Here is a 20,285-nt window from a genome sequence, read left to right as displayed (position 1 = left end):
GCAACATTGTCACACTCTATTTGTTTAGGTGAAGCTACAATTTTGAACTTAATAAATTCCGTATCACTATGTATTTACTGTAATAATCCGCAATGACCAGATAGCTTTCAGCATCCAATGAGAATAAGTAAATAAGCCTAGATAGGTTTATAAGAGTAGTTGTTGATGGGCCGAAATCAGACACCCATACTATTAACGCTGGCTCCCCTCAATATTCCATCCTGGTCCCAACTCTCTTCTTAATCTTCATCAAGGATTTCCCAAATCACATTCTTAGATCATTCATAAGCATTTATACAAACGACACCGCAATTTATGGAAACACTTCAAAGGCCAGCAATGACCAAGATATTTTTATTCTCTTTTCTCATCTTGAGAGCTTGTGCAATGGGGAAAAGGTGGCTGGTAAATTTTAATGCATCGAAAACCAAGCTTCTCTTCTTTCGTCATATACACCCTGACCCCAATTGAAATCAGTGACTCTCGTCTTGGGGAAGTTCTTTGTCTTGGCAAGAATCTTTCACTTTTGGTCTGAACTGTTGGATAAAAAAATGGTAGCCTTCAAATCAAATGTAAACAAGTTCTTGATGAGCCGTCACAATAAATAAGCCAATTCTACCAAATTTACACAATTAATGATCACTGTCATACGACCTTATTCATTAATTCCGATCCTCCCGTTGCCTTCGGGCCTTGGTAAATGATGACTCCCAAGTAAAAAAAAAAATGTATTGCCTTAATTTCATATTTCGTTGTTTGTGTTATTCCTTATTTGAGTTTTTATGTGAAATATTTAGTTTGTCAATTTTTAATATGAGGATTTTTTGGATCATTCAAACTACTGTTCTCATCTTGGATGTTAACAATAGTTCGACTAATTCAAATAATAATGAAATGTTCAGTCTTTAAAAACTCATTTTTGATCTTAATATATTTTATCTTTTAATGTATTGGACACGCAAAAGAGAAATTTACCAAATAAATACCCAAAGTATTGACAAATATAATCTAAACTTGATAAGAAACAATTCGGTGGTCTAAGTAACGGACATTTTTACACGAGGAACGAAATAATGATTACACCGTTTTACAATGACCTAAATCTTTAGCAGTGGATTTTCTCTTTAAATAATTTCACGTTTAAATCGTGTTTTTCATCTTTTAATTTTGATTCTTTTATATTTTCAAATATTTCATTCCTTAATGAATTGGACACACAAAACAAAAGTTGTATTCATCGACTAAAGAGATCCTAAAAAATCAAAATAAATTTTATGTTTTGAATACAAAAGAACAAAGAATTTAACTCGATTTTTATTCGCATTGAATTCCTGGAATGAAAGGTAAGTTTCTTCTTTTTTGTTTACAATTCCATTAAATAACTTTTAAAATGAACTTAAATGTTAAATTACATTTATTTATTTATTTTGCAATCTAATAAAAATATTGGTTCTATATGTTTCAGAGAAGACGTGAATAAAAGTATGAATTTGCGATTAAAAAATCTCCTAAAAATCTATTATTTTTTCAACGAAAGAGTAAAAAACAAAATCCCCGAATAAGAATTGTAAATATCACCCCCCTATTTTTATATGAAACCAAATATAAGAAATTTAAGAAAACCAACAACGATATTTTTACGGTATCTTTCATTTAGTAAATTGTTTGGTAAAATTTCGAAATCACAAACAATGATCACTAACTGACCATAAAGTGGGTGCTCACTTTACATGCAATTTATATAGGAAATTATTAACACATTCTAAAATCTTAAATATTTATTATTTTTTTTAATTCCTTCTTTGCAGATGTATTTTAAAGCTTTGTAGATGTATTTTTAATTTAGCAAAATATTTTTGTTATTATTATTATTATTATTATTATTATTATTATTATTATTATTATTATTATTATTATAGGCACCGCCAAAAATGGCCGAAAAATCAAGTTGTTGATTTTCAAAACGAAATTACATTTATTAAAATCCATTATTTCTGAGTAACTTTTTTCCAGACAGATAAAACCCTGAATTTTTTCATAAGAAAACAGAATGATGTAAACCCTTTTCTACTATTTTTAATTAAATTTTAAATGTTAAATTTCCCCCAACGACTTATTTTTTCCATCTGCCGTAAATGACTGAGCTACAAGGACATGTTTGCTGCAAGGCTAAGAATAAACATGAACCAATAGCTACTAAGTAATGCATGCATATTCGTAATGCCGGAGTTCGATCTTCACCTAGCAAATTTCATTTTTTTTGTTTTTCATTTTCACACTTTCGTACTGATTTTCGCGTGATTAAACCCAAATATAAATTAACGCATAGGCTCAAATACCTTAAATATGAAGTTTCATGTCCGTGGACAAAAAACTGATAGAGGAGTATGGTAGGCAATTTTTTTAAACAATCATTGTGTTGGATGTTTTCCAAGAGATTAGTATCATAGGCTTATTTAATTTGTAGTGCAATTAAATTGCCATTCAAATGTATTCCCGGCCCAGTACTCGTGTTGGGTGTTTTTCAAGAGTTTAGTATCATAGGTTTATTTAATTTGTAGTGTTATTTAATCCCCATCCAAATTTATTTCCGGTCCAGTCATCGTGTTGGCTGTTTTTCAAGAGTTTAGTATCATAGGTTTATTTAATTTGTAGTGTTATTTAATTCCCATCCAAATTAATTCCCGGCCCAGTAATCATATTGTGTTTTTAAAGAGTTTAGAATCATAGGTTTATTTAATTTGTAGGTTTTTTTTTAATTCCCATCAAATTTATTCCCGGCCCAGTCATCATGTTGGGTGTTTTTCAAGAGTTTAGTATCATAGGTTTATTTAATTTGTAGTGTAATTTAATTCCCATCCGAATGTATTCCTGGCCCAGTCAGCATATTTGGTGTTTTGCAAGAGTTTAGTATTATAGGTTTATTTAATTTGTAGTGCAATTTAATTCCCATCCAAATTGTTTCCTGGCCCAGTCATTATGTTGGGTGTTTTGCAAGAGTTTAGTATCATAGGTTTATTTTATTTGTCGGTTTATTAAATTTCCAACCAAATTTATTCCCGGCCCAGTCATCGTGTTGGGTGTTTTGCAAGAGTTTAGTATCATAGGTTTATTTTATTTGTCGTGTTATTCCCATCCAAATTTATTCCCCGCCCAGGCACCGTGCTGGGTGTTTTTAAAGAGGTTAGTATCATAGGTTTATGTAATTTGAAGTGTTATTTAATTCACATCCAAATTTATTCCCGGCCCAGTCATCGTAAGGCGGTTTTGCAAGAGTTTAGTATCATAGGTTTATTAAATTTGTAGTGTTATTTAATTCCACTCCAAATTTATTTCCGGTCCAGTCATCGTTTTGGCTGTTTTGCAAGAGTTTAGTATCATAGGTTTATTTAATTTGTAGTGTTATTTAATTCCCATTCAAATTTATTCCCGGCCCAGTCACCGTGTTGGGTGTTTTTAAAGAGTTTAGAATCATAGGTTTATTTAATTTGTAGGTTTTTTTTAAATTCCTTTCCAAATTTATTCCCGGCCCAGTCATTGTGTTGGGTGTTTTGAAAGTTTAGTATCATAGGTTTATTTAATTTGTAGTGTAATTTAATTCCCATCCTAATTTATTCCCGGCCCAGTCATCGTGTTGGGTGTTTAGCAAGAGTTTAGTATCATAGGTTTATTTAATTTGTAGTGTTTTTTTAATTCCCATTCAAATTTATTCCCAGCCCAGTCACCGTGTTGGGTGTTTTTAAAGAGTGTAGAATCATAGGTTATTTATTTTGTAGTTTTTTTTATTCCCATCCAAATTTATTCCTGACCCAGTGATCGTGTTGGTTGTTTTGCAAGAGTTTAGTATCACAGGTTTATTTTATTTGTCGGTTTATTAAATTTCCACACAAATTTATTTCGGCCCAGTCATCGTGTTGGTTGTTTTGCAAGAGTTTAGTATCATAGGTTTATTTTATTTGTTGGGTTATTCCTATCCAAATTTATTCCCGGCCCAGTCACCGTGCTGGGTGTTTTTCAAGAGTTTAGTATCATAGGTTTATTTAATTTTAGTGTAATTTACATTCAATCCGAATGTATTCCTGGCCCAGTCAGAATGTTTGGTGTTTTGCAAGAGTTTAGTATCATAGGTTTATTTAATTTGTAGTGTAATTTAATTCCCATCCAAATTGTTTCCTGGCCCAGTCATTATGTTGGTTGTTTTGCAAGAGTTTAGTATCACAGGTTTATTTTATTTGTCGGTTTATTAAATTTCCACACAAATTTATTCCGGCCCAGTCATCGTGTTGGTTGTTTTGCAAGAGTTTAGTATCATAGGTTTATTTTATTTGTCGGGTTATTCCTATCCAAATTTATTCCCGGCCCAGTCACAGTGCTGGGTGTTTTTCAAGAGTTTAGTATCATAGGTTTATTTAATTTGTAGTGCAATTTAATTCCCATTCAAATGTATTTCCGGTTCAGTCACCGTGTTGGGTGTTTTTGAAGAGTTTAAAATCATAGGTTTATTTAATTTGTAGGTTTTTTTTAATTCTTATCCAAATTTATTCCCGGAGCAGTCATTGTGTTGGGTGTTTTGAAAGAGTTTAGTATCATAGGTTTATTTTATTTGTAGTGTAATTTAATTCCATCCAAATTTATTCCCGGCCAAGTTATCGTGTTGGGTGTTTTGCAAGAGTCTAGTATCATAGGTGTATTTAATTTGTAGTGTTATTGAATTCCAATCCAAATTGTTTCCCGCCCCAGTCATCATGTTGGGTGTTTTGCAAGAGTTTAGTATCATAGGCTTATTAAATTTGTAGATTTATTTAATTTCCATCCAAATTTATTCCCGGCCCAGTCATCGTGTTGGGTGTTTGGCAAGAGTTAAGTATCATAGGTTTATTTAATTTGTAGTGTTTTTTAAATTCCCATCCAAATTTATTCCCGGCCCAGTCACCGTGTTGGGTGTTTTTAAAGAGTTTAGAATCATAGGTTTATTTATTTTGTAGGTTTTTTTAAATTCCCATCAAAATTTATTCCCCGCCCAGCCATCGTGTTGGGTGTTTTTCAAGAGTTCAGTATGATAGTTTTATTTGATTTGTATTGTAATTTAATTCCCATCCAATTTATTTCTGACCCAGTCATCGTGTTGGGTATTTTTCAAGAGTTTAGTATCATAGGTGTATTTAATTCTAGTGTAATTTAATTCCCATCCAAATCGTTTCCCGGCGCAGTAATTATCTTGGGTGTTTTGCAAGAGTTTAGTATCATAGGTTTATTTTATTTGTCGGTTTATTAAATTTCCAACCAAATTTATTCCGGCCAGTCATCGTGTTGGTTGTTTTGCAAGAGTTTAGTATCATAGGTTTATTTTATTTGTCGTGTTATTCCCATCTAAATTGATTCCCGGCCCAGTCACCATGCTGGGTGTTTTTCAAGAGTTTAGTATCATAGGTGTATTTTATTTGTAGTGTTATTTAATTCTCATACAAATTTGTTTCCAGTTCAGTCATCGTGTTGGGTGTTTTGCAAGAGTTTAGTATCATAGGTGTATTTAATTTGTAGTGTTATTTTATTCCCATTCAAATGTATTCCCGGCCCAGTCACCGTGTTGGGTGTTTTTAAAGAGTTTAGAATCATAGGGGTATTTAATTTGTAGGTTTTTTAAAATTCCCATCCAAATTTATTCCCGGCCCAGTCATTGTGTTTGGTGTTTTGCAAGAGTTTAGTATCATAGAATTATTTAATTTGTAGTGTAATTTAATTTCCATCCAAATTTATTCCCGGCCCAGTCATCGTGTTGGGTGTTTTGCAAGAGTTTAGTATCATAGGTGTATTTAATTTGTAGGGTTATTAAATTCCAATCCAAATTGTTTCCCGACCCAGTCATCGTGTTGGGTGTTTTGCAAGAGTTTAGTATCATAGGCTTATTTAATTTGTAGATTTATTTAATTTCCAACCAAATTTGTTCCCGGCCCAGTCATCGTGTTGGGTGTTTTGCAAGAGTTTAGTATCGTAGGTTTATTTAATTTGTAGTATTCTTTAATTCTCATTCAAGTTTATTCCCGGCCCAGTCACCGTGTTTGATGTTTTTAAAGAGTTTAGAATCATAAGTTTATTTAATTTGTAGGTTTTTTTTAAATTCCTATCCAAAGTCATCATATTGGGTGTTTTGCAAGAGTTTAGTATCATAGATTTATTTAATTTTTGTGGTATTTAGTTCCCATACATATTTATTCCCGGCCCAGTCAGCATGTTTGGTGTTTTGCAATGTTTAGTATCATAGGTTTATTTAATTTGTAATGTAATTTAATTCCCATCCGAATGTATTCCCAGGCCCAGTGATCGTGTTTGGTGTTTTGCAAGAGTTTAGTATCATAGGTTTATTTAATTTGTAGTGTTATTTTATTCCCATCTAAATTGTTTCCTGGCCCAGTCATTATATTGGGTGTTTTGCAAGAGTTTTTTATCATAGGTTTATTTAATTTGTCGGTTTGCTTAATTTCTGACCAAATTTATTCCCGGCCCAGTCATCATGTTGGGTGTTTTGCAAGAGTTTAGTATCATAGGTTTATTTAATTTGCAGTGTTATTCCCATCTAAATTTATTCCCGACCAAGTCACCATGCTGGGTGTTTTTCAAGAGGTTAGTATCATAGGTTTATTTAATTTGTAGTGTTATTTAATTCCCATTCAAATTTTTCACGGCCCAGTCATCGTAAGGGGGTTTTGCAAGAGTTTAGTATCATGGGTTTGTTTGATTTGTAGTGTTATTAAATTCCACTCCAAATTTATTCGCGGCCCAGTCAGCGTGTTGGGTGTTTTGCAAGAGTTTTGTATCATAGGTTTATGTAACGTGTAGTGTTATTTAATTCCCATCCTAATGTATTTCCGACCCAGTCATCGTGTTGGGTATTTTGCAAGAGTTTAGTATCATAGGTTTATTTAATTTTTAGTGGTATTTAATGTCCATCAAAATTTATTCCCGGCCCAGTCATCGTATTGGGTGTTTCGCAAGAGTTTAGTATCATAGGTTTACTTAATTTGTAGTGTAATTTAATTCCCATCCAAATTTATTCCCGGCCCAGTCATCTAGTTTGGTGTTTTGCAAGAGTTTAGTATCATAGGTTTATTTAATTTGTAGGGTTATTGAATTCCAATCTAAATTGTTTCCCGACTCAGTACTCGTGTTGGGTGTTTTGCAAGAGTTTACTATCATTTGTGTATTTTATTTGTAGGGTTATTGAATTCCAATCCAAATTTATTCCCGAGCCACTAATCGTGTTTGGTGTTTTGCAAGCGTTTAGTATCATAGATTCATGTAATTTGTAGATTTATATAATTTCCATCCAAATTTATTCCCGGCCCAGTCATCATGTTGGGTGTTTGGCAAGAGTTTAGTATCATAGGTTTATTTAATTTGTAGTGTTATTTAGATCCCATTCAAATTTTTTCCCGCCAGTTACAGTGTTGGGTTTTTTTTTAAAGAGTGTAGAATATTAGGTTTATTTAATTTGTAGCTTTTTTTTAATTCCCATCCAAATTAATTTCCGGACCAGTCATCGTGTTTGGTGTTTTACAAGAGTTCAGTATGATAAGTTTATTTAATTGGTAGTGTAATTTAATTTCCATCCAAATGTATTCCTGACCCAGTCATCGTGTTTGGTGTTTTGCAAAAGTTTAGTATCAAAGGTTTATTTAATTTGTAGTGTTATTTAATTCCCATCCAAATTGGTTCCCGGCCCAGTCATTATGTTGGGTGTTTTGCAAGAGGTTAGTATCATATATTTATGTTATTTTAATGTTATTTAGTTCCCATCCAAATTTATTCCCGGCCCAGTCAGCATGTTTGGTGTTTTGCAAGAGTTTAGTATCATAGGTTTATTGAATGTGTAGTGTTATTCAATTCCCATCCAAATTGTTTCCCGGCCCAGTCAGCATGTTTGGTTGTTTTGCAAGAGTTTTTAATCATATGTTTATTTAATTTTTCAGTTTGTTTAATTTCCGACTAAATATATTCCCGGCTCAGTAATCATGTTGGGTGTTTTGCAAGAGTTTAGTATCATAGGTTTATTTAATTTGTTGTGTTATTCCCATCCGAATTTATTCCCGACCCAGTCACCATGCTGGGTGTTTTTCAAGACGTTAGTGTTATAGATTTGTAGTGTTATTTTATTCCCATTCAAATTTATTCCCGGCCCAGTCATCGTGTTGGGTGTTTTGCAGAAGTTTAGTATCATAGGTTTATTTTATTGGCAGGGTTATTGTATTCCAATCCGAATGGTTTCCCGACCCAGTCATCGTGTTTTGAAAGAGTTTAGTATCATAGGCTTATCTAATTTGTAGATTTATTTAATTTCCATCCAAAGTTTTTCCCGGCCCAGTGATCGTGGAGGGTGTTTTGCAAGAGTGTAGTTTCATAGGTTTATTTTATTTATAGTGTTATTTAATTCCCATCCAAATTTATTCCTGGTCCAGTCATCATATTGGGTGTTTTGCAAGAGTTTAGTATCATAGTTTTTTTAATTTGTAGTGTTATTTAATTCCCATCCAAATTTATTCCCGGCTCAGTCATCGTTTTGGGTGTTTTGAAAGAGTTTAGTATCATAGGTTTATTAAATTTGTAGTGTTATTTAATTCACTTCCAAATTAATTCCCGGCCCAGTCATCGTATTAGGTTTTTTTAAAGAGTTTAGAATCATAGGTTTATTTAATTTTTCGTTTTTTTTTAATTCCCATCCAAATTTATTCCCGGCCCAGTCATTGTTTTGGGTGTTTTTCAAGAGTTTAGTATCATAGGTTTATTTAATTTGTAGTGTTATTTAATTCCCATCGAAATTAATTCCCGACCCAGCCATCGTATTGGCTGTTTTTCAAGAGTTAAGCATCTTGGCTTTATTTAATTTGTAGTGTTATTTAATTTCCTTCCAAATTTACTCATGATTCAGTCATAGTGTTGGTTGTTTGGCAAGAGTTTAGCATCTTAGGTGTATTTGATTTGTAGAGTTATTTAATTTCCATCAGAATGTATTTCCCGCCCAATCATTGTGTTGGGTTTTTGGCAAGAGTTTAGTATCATAGCTTTGTTTCATTTGTAATGTTCTTTAATTTCCTTCCAAATTTATTCCTGACACAGTCATCGTGTTGGGTGTTTTGCAAAAGTTAAGCATCTTATGTTCATTTAATTTGTAGTGTTATTTAATTCCCATCCAAATTTATTCCCGGCCCAGTCATCGTGTTGGGTGTTTTGCAAGAGTTTAGTGTGATAGGTTTATTTAATTTGTAGTGTTAGGTAATTCCGATACAAATTTTTTCCTGGTCCAGTCATCATGTTGGGTGTTTTGCAAGAGTTTAGTATCGTAGGTTTATTTAATTTGTAGTGTTATTAAATTTACATTCAAATTTATTCCCGGCCCAGTCACCGTGTTGGTTTTTTTAAAGAGTGTAGAATCATAGGTTTATTTAATTGGTAGGTTTTTTTAAAATTCCCATCCAAATTTATTACCGGCCCAGTCATTGTGTTGGATGTTTTGCAAGAGTTTAGTACCATAGGTTTATTTAATTTGTAGTGTTATTTCATTCCCATCAAAATTAATTTCCAACCCAGTCATCGTATTGGGTTTTTTGCAAGAGTTTAGTACCATAGGTTTATTACAATTGTAGTGTCATTTAATTCCCATCTCATTTATTTCCCAGCCCAGTCATCGTGTTGGGTGTTTTGCAAGAGTTTAGCATCTTGGCTTTATTTAATTTGTAGTGTTATTTAATTTCTTTCCAAATGTACTCATGACGCAGTCATAGTGTTGGTTGTTTGGCAAGAGTTTAGCATCTTAGGTGTATTTAATTTGTAGTGTTATTTAATTCCCATCTGAATGTATTTCCGGCCCAGTCATCGTGTTGGGGTTTTAGCAAGAGTTTAGTATCATAGGTTTGTTTAATTTGTAATGTTATTTAATTTCCTTCCAAATTTGTTCCTGACACAGTCATCGTGTTGGGTCTTTTGCCAGAGTTAAGCATCTTATGTTTATTTAATTTGTAGCGTTATTTAATTCCCATCCAAATTTATTCCCGGCCCAGTCATCGTGTTGGGTGTTTTGCAAGAGTTTAGTATCATAGGTTTATTAAATTTGTAGTGTTATGTAATTCCGATAAAAAAATTTTCCTGGTCCAGTCATCATGTTGGATGTTTTGCAAGAGTTTAGTATCATAGGTTTATTTAATTTGTAGTGTTATTAAATTCCCATTCAAATTTATTCCCGGCCCAGTCACTGTGTTGGTTTTTTTAAAAAGTTTAGAATCATAGGTTTATTTAATTTGTACGTTTTTTTAAATTCCCATCCAAATTTATTCCGGGGCCAGTCATTGTGTTGGGTGTTTTGCAAGAGTTTAGTATCATAGGTTTATTTTATTTGTAGTGTAATTTAATTCCTATCCAAATTTGTTCCCGGCCTAGTCATCGTGTTGGGTGTTTTGCAAGAGTTTAGTATCATAGGCATATTCAATGTGTAGGGTTATTGAATTCCAATCCAAATTTATTCCCGACCTAGTCATGGGGTTGGGTGTTTTGCAAGCATTTAGTATCATAGGTTTATGTAATTTGTTGATTTATTTAATTTTCATCAAAATTTTTTCCCTGCCCAGTCATTGTGTTGGGTGTTCGGCAAGAGTTTAGTATCATAGGTTTATTTGATTTGTAGTGTTTTTTAATACCATTCAAATTTATTCCCTGCCCAGTCACCGTGTGGGGTGTTGTTAAAGACTTTAGAATCATAGGTTTATTTTATTTGTAGCTTGTTTTTAATTCCCATCCAAATTAACCCTGGCCCAGTCATCGTGTTTGGTGTTTTGCAATAGTTCAGTATGATACCTTTATGTAATTTGTAGTGTAATTTAATTTCCATCCAAATGTATTCCTGACCCAGTCATCGTTTTTGGTGTTTTGCAAGAGTTTAGTATCATAGGTTTATTTAATTTGTAGTGTTATTTACTTCCCATCCGAATTTATTCCCGGCCTAGTCAGCATGTTTGTTGTTTAGCAAGAGTTTAGTATCATAGGTTTATTTAATTTATAGTGTTATTTAATTCCACTCCAAATTTTCCCGTCCCAGTCATTATGTCGGGTGTTTTGCAAGAGTTTAGTATCATAGGTTTATTTAATTTGTCGGTTTGTTTAATTTCCGACTAAATTTATTCCCGGCTCAGTAATCATGTTGGGTGTTTGGCAAGAGGTTAGTATCATTGGTTTATTTCATTTGTAGTGTTATTCCCATCCAAATTTGTTCCCGACCCAGTCACATGCTGGGTGTATGTAAAGAGGTTAGTATCATAGGTTTATTTAATTTGTAGTGTTATTTAATTCCCATTCAAATTTGGTCACGGCCCAGTCATCGTAAGGGGTTTTGCAAGAGTTTAGTATCATAGGTTTGTTTGATTTGTAGTGTTATTTAATTCAACTCCAAATTGTTTCCCGGACCAGTCAGCGTGTTGGGTGTTTTGCAAGAGTTTAGTATCATAGGTTTATTGAATGTTTAGTGCGATGTAATTCCCATCCGAATGTATTTCCGACCAGTCATTGGGTTGGGTATTTTGCAAGAGTTTAGTATCATAGATTTATTTTATTTGTAGTGTAATGTAATTCCCATCCCAATTTATTCCCGGCCAAGTCATCGTGTTGTGTGTTTTGCAAGAGTTTAGTATCATAGGTTTATTTGATTTGTAGTTTTTTTTAATTCCCATTCAAATTTATTCCCGGCCCAGTCACCGTGTTGAGTGTTTTTAAAGAGTGTAGAATATTAGGTTTCTTTTATTTGTAGCTTGTTTTTAATTCCCATCCAAATTAATTCCTGGCCTCGTCATCGTGTTGGGTGTTTTGCAATAATTCGTATGATAGGTTTATTTAATTTGTAGTGTAATTTAATTTCCATCCAAATTTATTCCTGACCCAGTCATCGTGTTTGGTGTTTTGCAAGCATTTAGTATCATAGGTTTTTTTAATTTGTAGTGTTATTTAATTCCCATCCAAATTAGTTCCTGGCTCAGTCATCATGTTGGGTGTGTTGCAAGAGTTTAGTATCATAGTTTTATTTAATTTGTATTGTAATTTAATTTCCATCCAAATTGGTTCCCGGCCCAGTCATTCTGCTGGGTGTTTTGCAAGATTTTAGTATCATAGATTTATTTAATTTTAGTGTTATTTAGTTCCCATCCAAATTTATTCCCGGCCCAGTCAGCATGTTTGGTGTTTTGCAAGAGTTTAGTATCATAGGTTTATTTAATTTGTAGTGTTATTTAATTCCCATCCAAATTGTTTCCCGGCCCAGTCATTTTATCGGGTGTTTTGCAAGAGTTTTTTTATCATAGGTTTATTTAATTTGTCGGTTTGTTACATTTCCGACTAAATTTATTCCCGGCTCAGTAATCATGTTGGGTGTTTTGCAAGAGCTTAGTATCATAGGTTTATTTCATTTGTAGTGTTATTCCCATCCAAATTTGTTAACGACCCAGTGACCATGCTGGGTGTTTTTAAAGAGGTGAGTATCATAGGTTTATTTCATTTGTAGTGTTATTTAATTCCCATTCAAATTTATTCACGGCCCAGTCAGCGTGTTGGGTGTTTTGCAATAGTTCAGTATGATAGGTTCATTTAAATTGCAGTGTAATTTAATTTCCATCCAAATTGATTCCCGGCCCAGTCATTGTGTTGTGTGTTTTGCAAGAGTGTAGTATCATAGGTGTGTTTAATTTGGTGTGTTATGTAATTCCCTCCAAATTTATTCCTGGTCCAGTCATCATGTTGGGTGTTTTGCAAGAGTTTAGTATCATAGGTTTATTTAATTTGTAGTGTTATTTAATTCCCATCCAAATTAATTCCCGGCCCAATCATCGTATTAGTTTTTTTTTTAAGAGTTTAGAATCATAGGTTTATGTAATTTTAAGGTTTTTTTTAAATTCCCATCCAAATTTATTCCCGGCCCAGTCATTGTGTTGGTTGTTTTGCAAGAGTTTAGTACCATAGGTTTATTTAATTGATAGTGTTATTTAATTCCCATCCAAATTTATTCCCGGCCCAGTCATCATGTTTGGTGTGTAGCAAGAGTTTAGTATCATAGGTTTATTACATTTGTAGCGTTATTTAATTTTCTTCCAAATTTATTCCCAGTCAGTCATTGTGTTGGTTGTTTTGCAAGAGTTTAGTATCTTGGGTTTATGTAATTTGTAGTGTTATTTAATTCCCATCCAAATTTATTCATGACCCAGTCATTGTGTTGGGTGTTTTGCAAGAGTGTAGTATCATAGTTTTTTTTTTATTTGTAGTGTCATGTAATTCCCATCCAAATTTATTCCTGGTCCAATCATCATGTTGGGTGTTTTGCAAGAGTTAAGTTTCATAGTTTTTCTTTTAATTTGTAGTGTTATTTAATTCCCATTCAAATTTATTCCCGACCCAGTCATCGTGTTTGTTGTTTTTAAGGAGTTTAGAATCATAGGTGTATTTAATTTGTAGGTTTTTTTTAATTCCCATCCAAATTTATTTCGTGCCCAGTCATCGTGTTGGGTATTTTGCAAGAGTTTACTATCATAGGTTTATGTAATTTGTAATATTTTTTAATTCCCATCAAAAATAATTCCCGGCCCAGTCATCGTATTGGGTGTTTTGCATGAGTTTAATATCATAGGTGTATTTTTTTGTAGTGCTATATAATTCCCATTCAACTTATTTCCCCAGCCCAGTCATCGTGTTGGGTTTTTGCAAGAGTTAAGCATCTTGGCTTTATTTTATTTGTAGGGTTTGTTTTTGTCCTTCCAAATTTACTCATGACGCAGTCATCGTGTTGGTTGTTTTGCAAGAGTTTAGCATCTTAGGTGTATTTAATTTGTAGTGTTATTTAATTCCATTCCGAATGTATTTCCGGCCCAGTCACCGTGTTGGGTTTTTGGCAAGAGTTTAGTATGATAGGTTTGTTTAATTTGTAATTTTATTTAATTTCCTTCCAAATTTATTCCTGACACAGTCATCGTGTTGGGTGTTTTGCAAGAGTTAAGCATCTTTTGTTTATTTAATTTGTAGTGTTATTTAATTCCCATCCAAATTTACTCATGACGCAGTCATTGTGTTGGCTGTTTTGCAAGAGTTAAGCATCCTGGGTGTAATTAATTTTTAGTGTTATTTAATTCCCATCCAAATTTATTCCCGGCCCAGTTATTGTGCTGTGTGTTTTGCAAGAGTTTAGTATCATAGGTTTATTTAATTTGTAATGTTATTTAATTCCCATCCAAATTTATTCCTGGCCCAGTCATCGTGTTGGGTGTTTTTCAAGAGTTTAGTATCATAGGTGTATTTTTTTTGTAGTGTTATTTAATTTCCTTCCAAATTCATTCCCAACGCAGTCATCGTGTTGGGTGTTTTGCAAGAGTTTAGTATCATAGGTTTATTTAATTTGTAGTGTTATTTAATTTTCTTCCAAATGTATTCCCGGCCCAGTCATTGTGGTGTGTGTGTTGCAAGAGCTTTGTATCATCGGGTGTTTTTATTTGTAGTGTTATTTAATTCCCATCGAAATGTATTCCCGGTCCAGTCATCGTGTTGGGTGTTTTACAAGAGTGTAGTATCATAGGTTTATTACTTTCAAACTGAGTATATATGTTTTATATAATGTTTACATCCATTTATATAATTGTATAATTTTATATGCAAATTAGTAAACGTTTTAATTATTTATATAATATTATAATTTTGTATGCAAATGATTAAATGTTTTTATCCATTTATATAATGATTAAACTTTTTAATTCATTTTTATAATTGTATAATTTTATATGTAAATGATTGGATTTTTTAATTCATTCATATAATTGTATAATTTTGTATGCAAATGATTAAAAGTTTAATCATTTATATAATCGTACAATTGTATATGCAAATGAGTAAATGTTTTAATTCGTTTATATAATTGTCTGATTTTATATGTAAATGATTAATTTTTTAAGTCATTTATATAATTGTATAATTTTATATGTAAAGGATTATTTGTTTAATTTATTCATATAATTGCATAATTTTATATGCAAATGATTAAAGTTTTAATCATTTATATAATTGTACAGTTTTATATGCAAATGATTAAATGTTTTAATTCATTTATATAATTGTTCAATTTTGTATGTAAATGATTAAAGTGTTTAATTATTTCATATACTTGTATAATTTTATATGTAAATGATTTAGTTTTTTAATTCATTTGTATAATTATATAATTTTATATGTAAATTATTATTTTTTAATTCATTTATATAATTGTATAATTTTATATGCCAATTATGTCATGTTTTAATTCATTTATATTATTGTATGCTTTTATATGCAAATGATTAAATGGTTTAATTCATTTATATAATTGTATAATTTTAAATAGCAAATGATTAAATGTTTCAATTCATTTATATTATTGTATAATTTTATATGTAAATGATTACATGTGTTCAATTCATTTATATAATTGTATAATTTTATATGTAAATGATTAATTTTTTTAATCCATTTATATAATTGTATTACTTTATATGTAAATGATTACATGTTTTAATTCATTTATATCATTGTATGATTTTATATGCAAATGATTAAATGGTTTAATTCATTTATATAATTGTATAATTTTATATGAAAATGATTAACGGTTTTAATTTATTTATATAATTGTATAATTTTATATTCATATGATTAAAGGTTTTAATTCATTCATATAATTGTAAGCTCAGCTCGACGTATGACCTTAAACCACTTTATTTTATTATATTATTGACACTTTATTTTAATATAATTACTGACACAGACATTTACTTTCAACCAAATGCTGGTTGATTGCTGCGTCTCCAGTTGAAGAGGAAGGGAGATGCAAATCTTATCCTTCCTTTGTTAAATTTAAATTGATGGTCCTGCTTTATCCGGATCTCTAAATACATGAAAGCACGTCCCACAAAATCAGCATCACATTTGAATTTAAACTGATAAACAACGTTACCGCAGTTGAGATAAAGCACAATGACTTTGCGCAAAAGACGGGTAGGTCTAATAGTATACACCAAACCTAAGGAAACAAATTATAATTATACTAACAATGTGTTTTTCAATTATATACTTTTAATAAAAATTAATTTGAAATAAAAATACATTTTAAAGCATAATAATTTTGATGATTTGAAATCTTCATTTTTTAATAAGATCTTCTGGATAAGCATTTTAATGAATATTTTCCTCGTCCTATCTCTTTTCAGAGTAAAGTCTGCTAGGTCAATAACTCCTGAGAGCTCTATGAATCAAAGTATGAATTAAATCAGGCTTTCGTTATTTGGGTAGAAAACGTTCACAAAAGTTTGTTTCATGTAAATGATAGCGACAGTCAAAGGAATGATCAAATCTCAGTTTGAAATTCTCATTCAAAGTAAAACGTATTAACGTGTCATAACGAATACCATGTAAACGGAGACAATTTTTATTCAAATAATTAAAACGTAAAAGAATGAATCAATTAAGAGTCTGGATGTTAATGAAATATTTTACCATTTAAGATAAAACAAACTGAATGCAAATACTAAAAAATTGAATTTCATTTTTTATTTACAGATATTCATGGTTGAACAATTTTGATGAATTGGAACTGATCATTATTTTTATAAACATTTACTGGTGAAAAGATGTATTCTTGTGAAATATGTGAATATTCTTGTTCTGATGAATCAAATTTCATAACACATTATTTTTATAAACATTAACAGATGTATTTTAACTGATCATTATTTTTATAAACATTTACCGGTCAAAAGATGTATTTGAACTGATCATTATTTTTATAAGCATTTACTGGTGAAAAGATGTATTTGAACTGATCATTATTTTTATAAACATTTACTGGTGAAAAGGTGTATTTGAACTAATCATTATTTTTATGAACATTTACTGGCGCTAAGATGTATTCTTGTGAAATATGTGAATATAATTGTTCTGATGAATCAGATTTAGTAACACATACTAGAACTCACAGTGCAGAAAATGTATATTCTTGTGAAATATGTGAATATAATTGTTCTGATAAATCAGATTTAATAACACATACTAGAACTCACAGTGCAGAAAATGTATATTCTTGTGAAATATGTGAATATTCTTGTTCTGATGAATCAGATTTAATAACACATACTAGAACTCACAGTGCAGAAAATGTATATTCTTGTGAAATATGTGAATATTATTGTTCTGATGAATCAGATTTAATAACACATACTAGAACTCACAGTGCAGAAAATGTATATTCTTGTGAAATATGTGAATATTATTGTTCTGATGAATCAGATTTAATAACACATACTAGAACTCACAGTGCAGAAAATGTATATTCTTGTGAAATATGTGAATATTCTTGTTCTGATGAATCAGATTTAATAACACATACTAGAACTCACAGTGCAGAAAAAGTATATTCTTGTGAAATATGTGAATATTCTTGTTCTGATGAATCAGATTTAATAACACATACTAGAACTCACAGTGCAGAAAAAGTATATTCTTGTGAAATATGTGAATATACTTGTTCTGATGAATCAGATTTAATAACACATACTAGAACTCACAGTGCAGAAAATGTATATTCTTGTGAAATATGTGAATATTATTGTTCTGATGAATCAGATTTAATAACACATACTAGAACTCACAGTGCAGAAAAAGTATATTCTTGTGAAATATGTGAATATACTTGTTCTGATGAATCAGATTTAATAACACATACTAGAACTCACAGTGCAGAAAATGTATATTCTTGTGAAATATGTGAATATTATTGTTCTGATGAATCAGATTTAATAACACATACTAGAACTCACAGTGCAGAAAATGTATATTCTTGTGAAATATGTGAATATTATTGTTCTGATGAATCAGATTTAATAACACATACTAGAACTCACAGTGCAGAAAATGTATATTCTTGTGAAATATGTGAATATTATTGTTCTGATGAATCAGATTTAATAACACATACTAGAACTCACAGTGCAGAAAAAGTATATTCTTGTGAAATATGTGAATATTCTTGTTCTGATGAATCAGATTTAATAACACATACTAGAACTCACAGTGCAGAAAAAGTATATTCTTGTGAAATATGTGAATATACTTGTTCTGATGAATCAGATTTAATAACACATACTAGAACTCACAGTGCAGAAAATGTATATTCTTGTGAAATATGTGAATATTATTGTTCTGATGAATCAGATTTAATAACACATACTAGAACTCACAGTGCAGAAAAAGTATATTCTTGTGAAATATGTGAATATACTTGTTCTGATGAATCAGATTTAATAACACATACTAGAACTCACAGTGCAGAAAATGTATATTCTTGTGAAATATGTGAATATTATTGTTCTGATGAATCAGATTTAATAACACATACTAGAACTCACAGTGCAGAAAATGTATATTCTTGTGAAATATGTGAATATTATTGTTCTGATGAATCAGATTTAATAACACATACTAGAACTCACAGTGCAGAAAAAGTATATTCTTGTGAAATATGTGAATATACTTGTTCTGATGAATCAGATTTAATAACACATACTAGAACTCACAGTGCAGAAAATTTATATTCTTGCGAAATATGTGAATATAATTGTTCAAATAAAACAAATTTAGTAATACATATAATAACTCACAGTGCAGAAGATGCAAATTCACGTGAAATACGTGAAAATACTTGTTCTGATGAATCAGATTTAGTGACACATATGAAAACTAGCACAAAAGAAAAGCCCCATTCTTGTAGAATGTGTGTATATTCTTTTTCTCGAAAATCAGATTTAGTGAGACATATGAGAACTTACAGTAGTGAAAAGCCATATTCTTGTAAAATATAAAAACTCACACAGAGAAAAAGACATATGTGAAGTGTGTGATTATTCTAGTTCTGGAAAATCAGATTTAAAGTCACATATGAGATTTCACACTGGCGAGAAAACATATTCTTGTGAAGTGTGTGGATATTCTTCCTCTAGGAAATCAGATTTAATGGAGCATACTAAAACTCACAATGGCGAAAAATCATATAAGTGTAATATGTGTGAATATTCCTTTTCGAAGAAATCACAGTTAGTTTTGCATATGAGAACTCACACTAAAGAAAAGCCATATTCTTGTAGAATGTGTGCATATTCTTTTACTCGAAAGTCAAATTTAGTTAGACATATGAGAACTCACAGTGGTGAAAAGCCATATTCTTGTAAAATATGTGATTATTCTTTTACTCAAAAGACAAATTTAGTGACACATATGAGAACACACAGTGGTGAAAGGCCATATTCTTGTAAAATATGTGGTTATTCTTTTACTCACAAGTCAAGTTTAGTGAGACATATGATAACTCACAGTGGTGAAAAGCCATATTCTTGTAAAATATGTGATTATTCTTGTTCTAATAAATCAAATTTAATGACATATATTAGAACTCACAGTGGGGAAAAGAAATAATCTTGTATATCGTGAATATTCTATTTCTAAAAACTCAACCTTAGTGAGACATATGAGGACTTGCACTTCTACAAGTCGATCAAATCAAAAATAATTTTACGACATAAAGAATAATGAAAACTTTTCCCAAAATAATTGAAATAAAATCCAAAGCAGAGTTCATGCACTCTACAATAAAACAACTAAGAGTAACACCATGGATAACTGGATGAATAAATTTAAAAAAAAACATTAAAAAAATTTTTTCACAAATTGATTCAGCATTAAATTTAATGAAATAATTACATTAAAAAAACAATTTAAACACAACTCGTTGTTATCTAAGATTTTTTCAGAAAGAAAATTAAGTTTACATATTCAAAACCATATCAGTTTAACATATGCAAAAACGTATTAGTTTAATTTACCCAAAATATATTAGTTTAGCATATTAAAACATATTAGCTTAACATATTCAGCATATTAGTTTTAGATAACCTAAACATATTAGTTTAACATATCCTAAAACAATTAGTTTAACATATCCTAAAACTATTAGCTTAACATATACTAAAAACATATTGGTTTAACATATCCTAAAAACATATTTGTTTAACATATCCTAAAAACATATTGGTTTAGCATATCCTATAAACATATTAGTTTAACATATCCTATAAACATATTAGTTTAACATATCCTATAAACATAATAGTTTAACATATCTAAAAACATATTGGTTTAACATATTCGAAAACATTTTTTTAAATATGCTAAACTAATATGCTTTTGGAATATGT

The 20,285-nt window shown here is 30.7% G+C and overlaps 1 protein-coding gene across 1 annotated transcript in view; it reads left to right on the top strand.

Moving 5' to 3' along the window:
* The first annotated feature begins 18,478 nt into the window (after positions 1-18,478).
* LOC145270338 (uncharacterized) overlaps positions 18,479-20,285 on the top strand; it is a 34,889-nt gene continuing 33,082 nt past the window's right edge. The window contains exon 1 of the mRNA XM_080125986.1: positions 18,479-19,383. Within this exon, the coding sequence (XP_079982112.1) occupies positions 18,973-19,383 (411 nt within the window). The 5' untranslated portion in view covers positions 18,479-18,972. The remainder of the gene's footprint in view (positions 19,384-20,285) is intronic.

This window comes from Euprymna scolopes, chromosome 46 (assembly GCF_053919585.1).
Source record: "Euprymna scolopes isolate OS-2025 chromosome 46, ASM5391958v1, whole genome shotgun sequence".
NCBI lineage: Eukaryota > Metazoa > Mollusca > Cephalopoda > Sepiida > Sepiolidae > Euprymna > Euprymna scolopes.
This window is presented reverse-complemented; position numbering and strand designations above follow the sequence as displayed.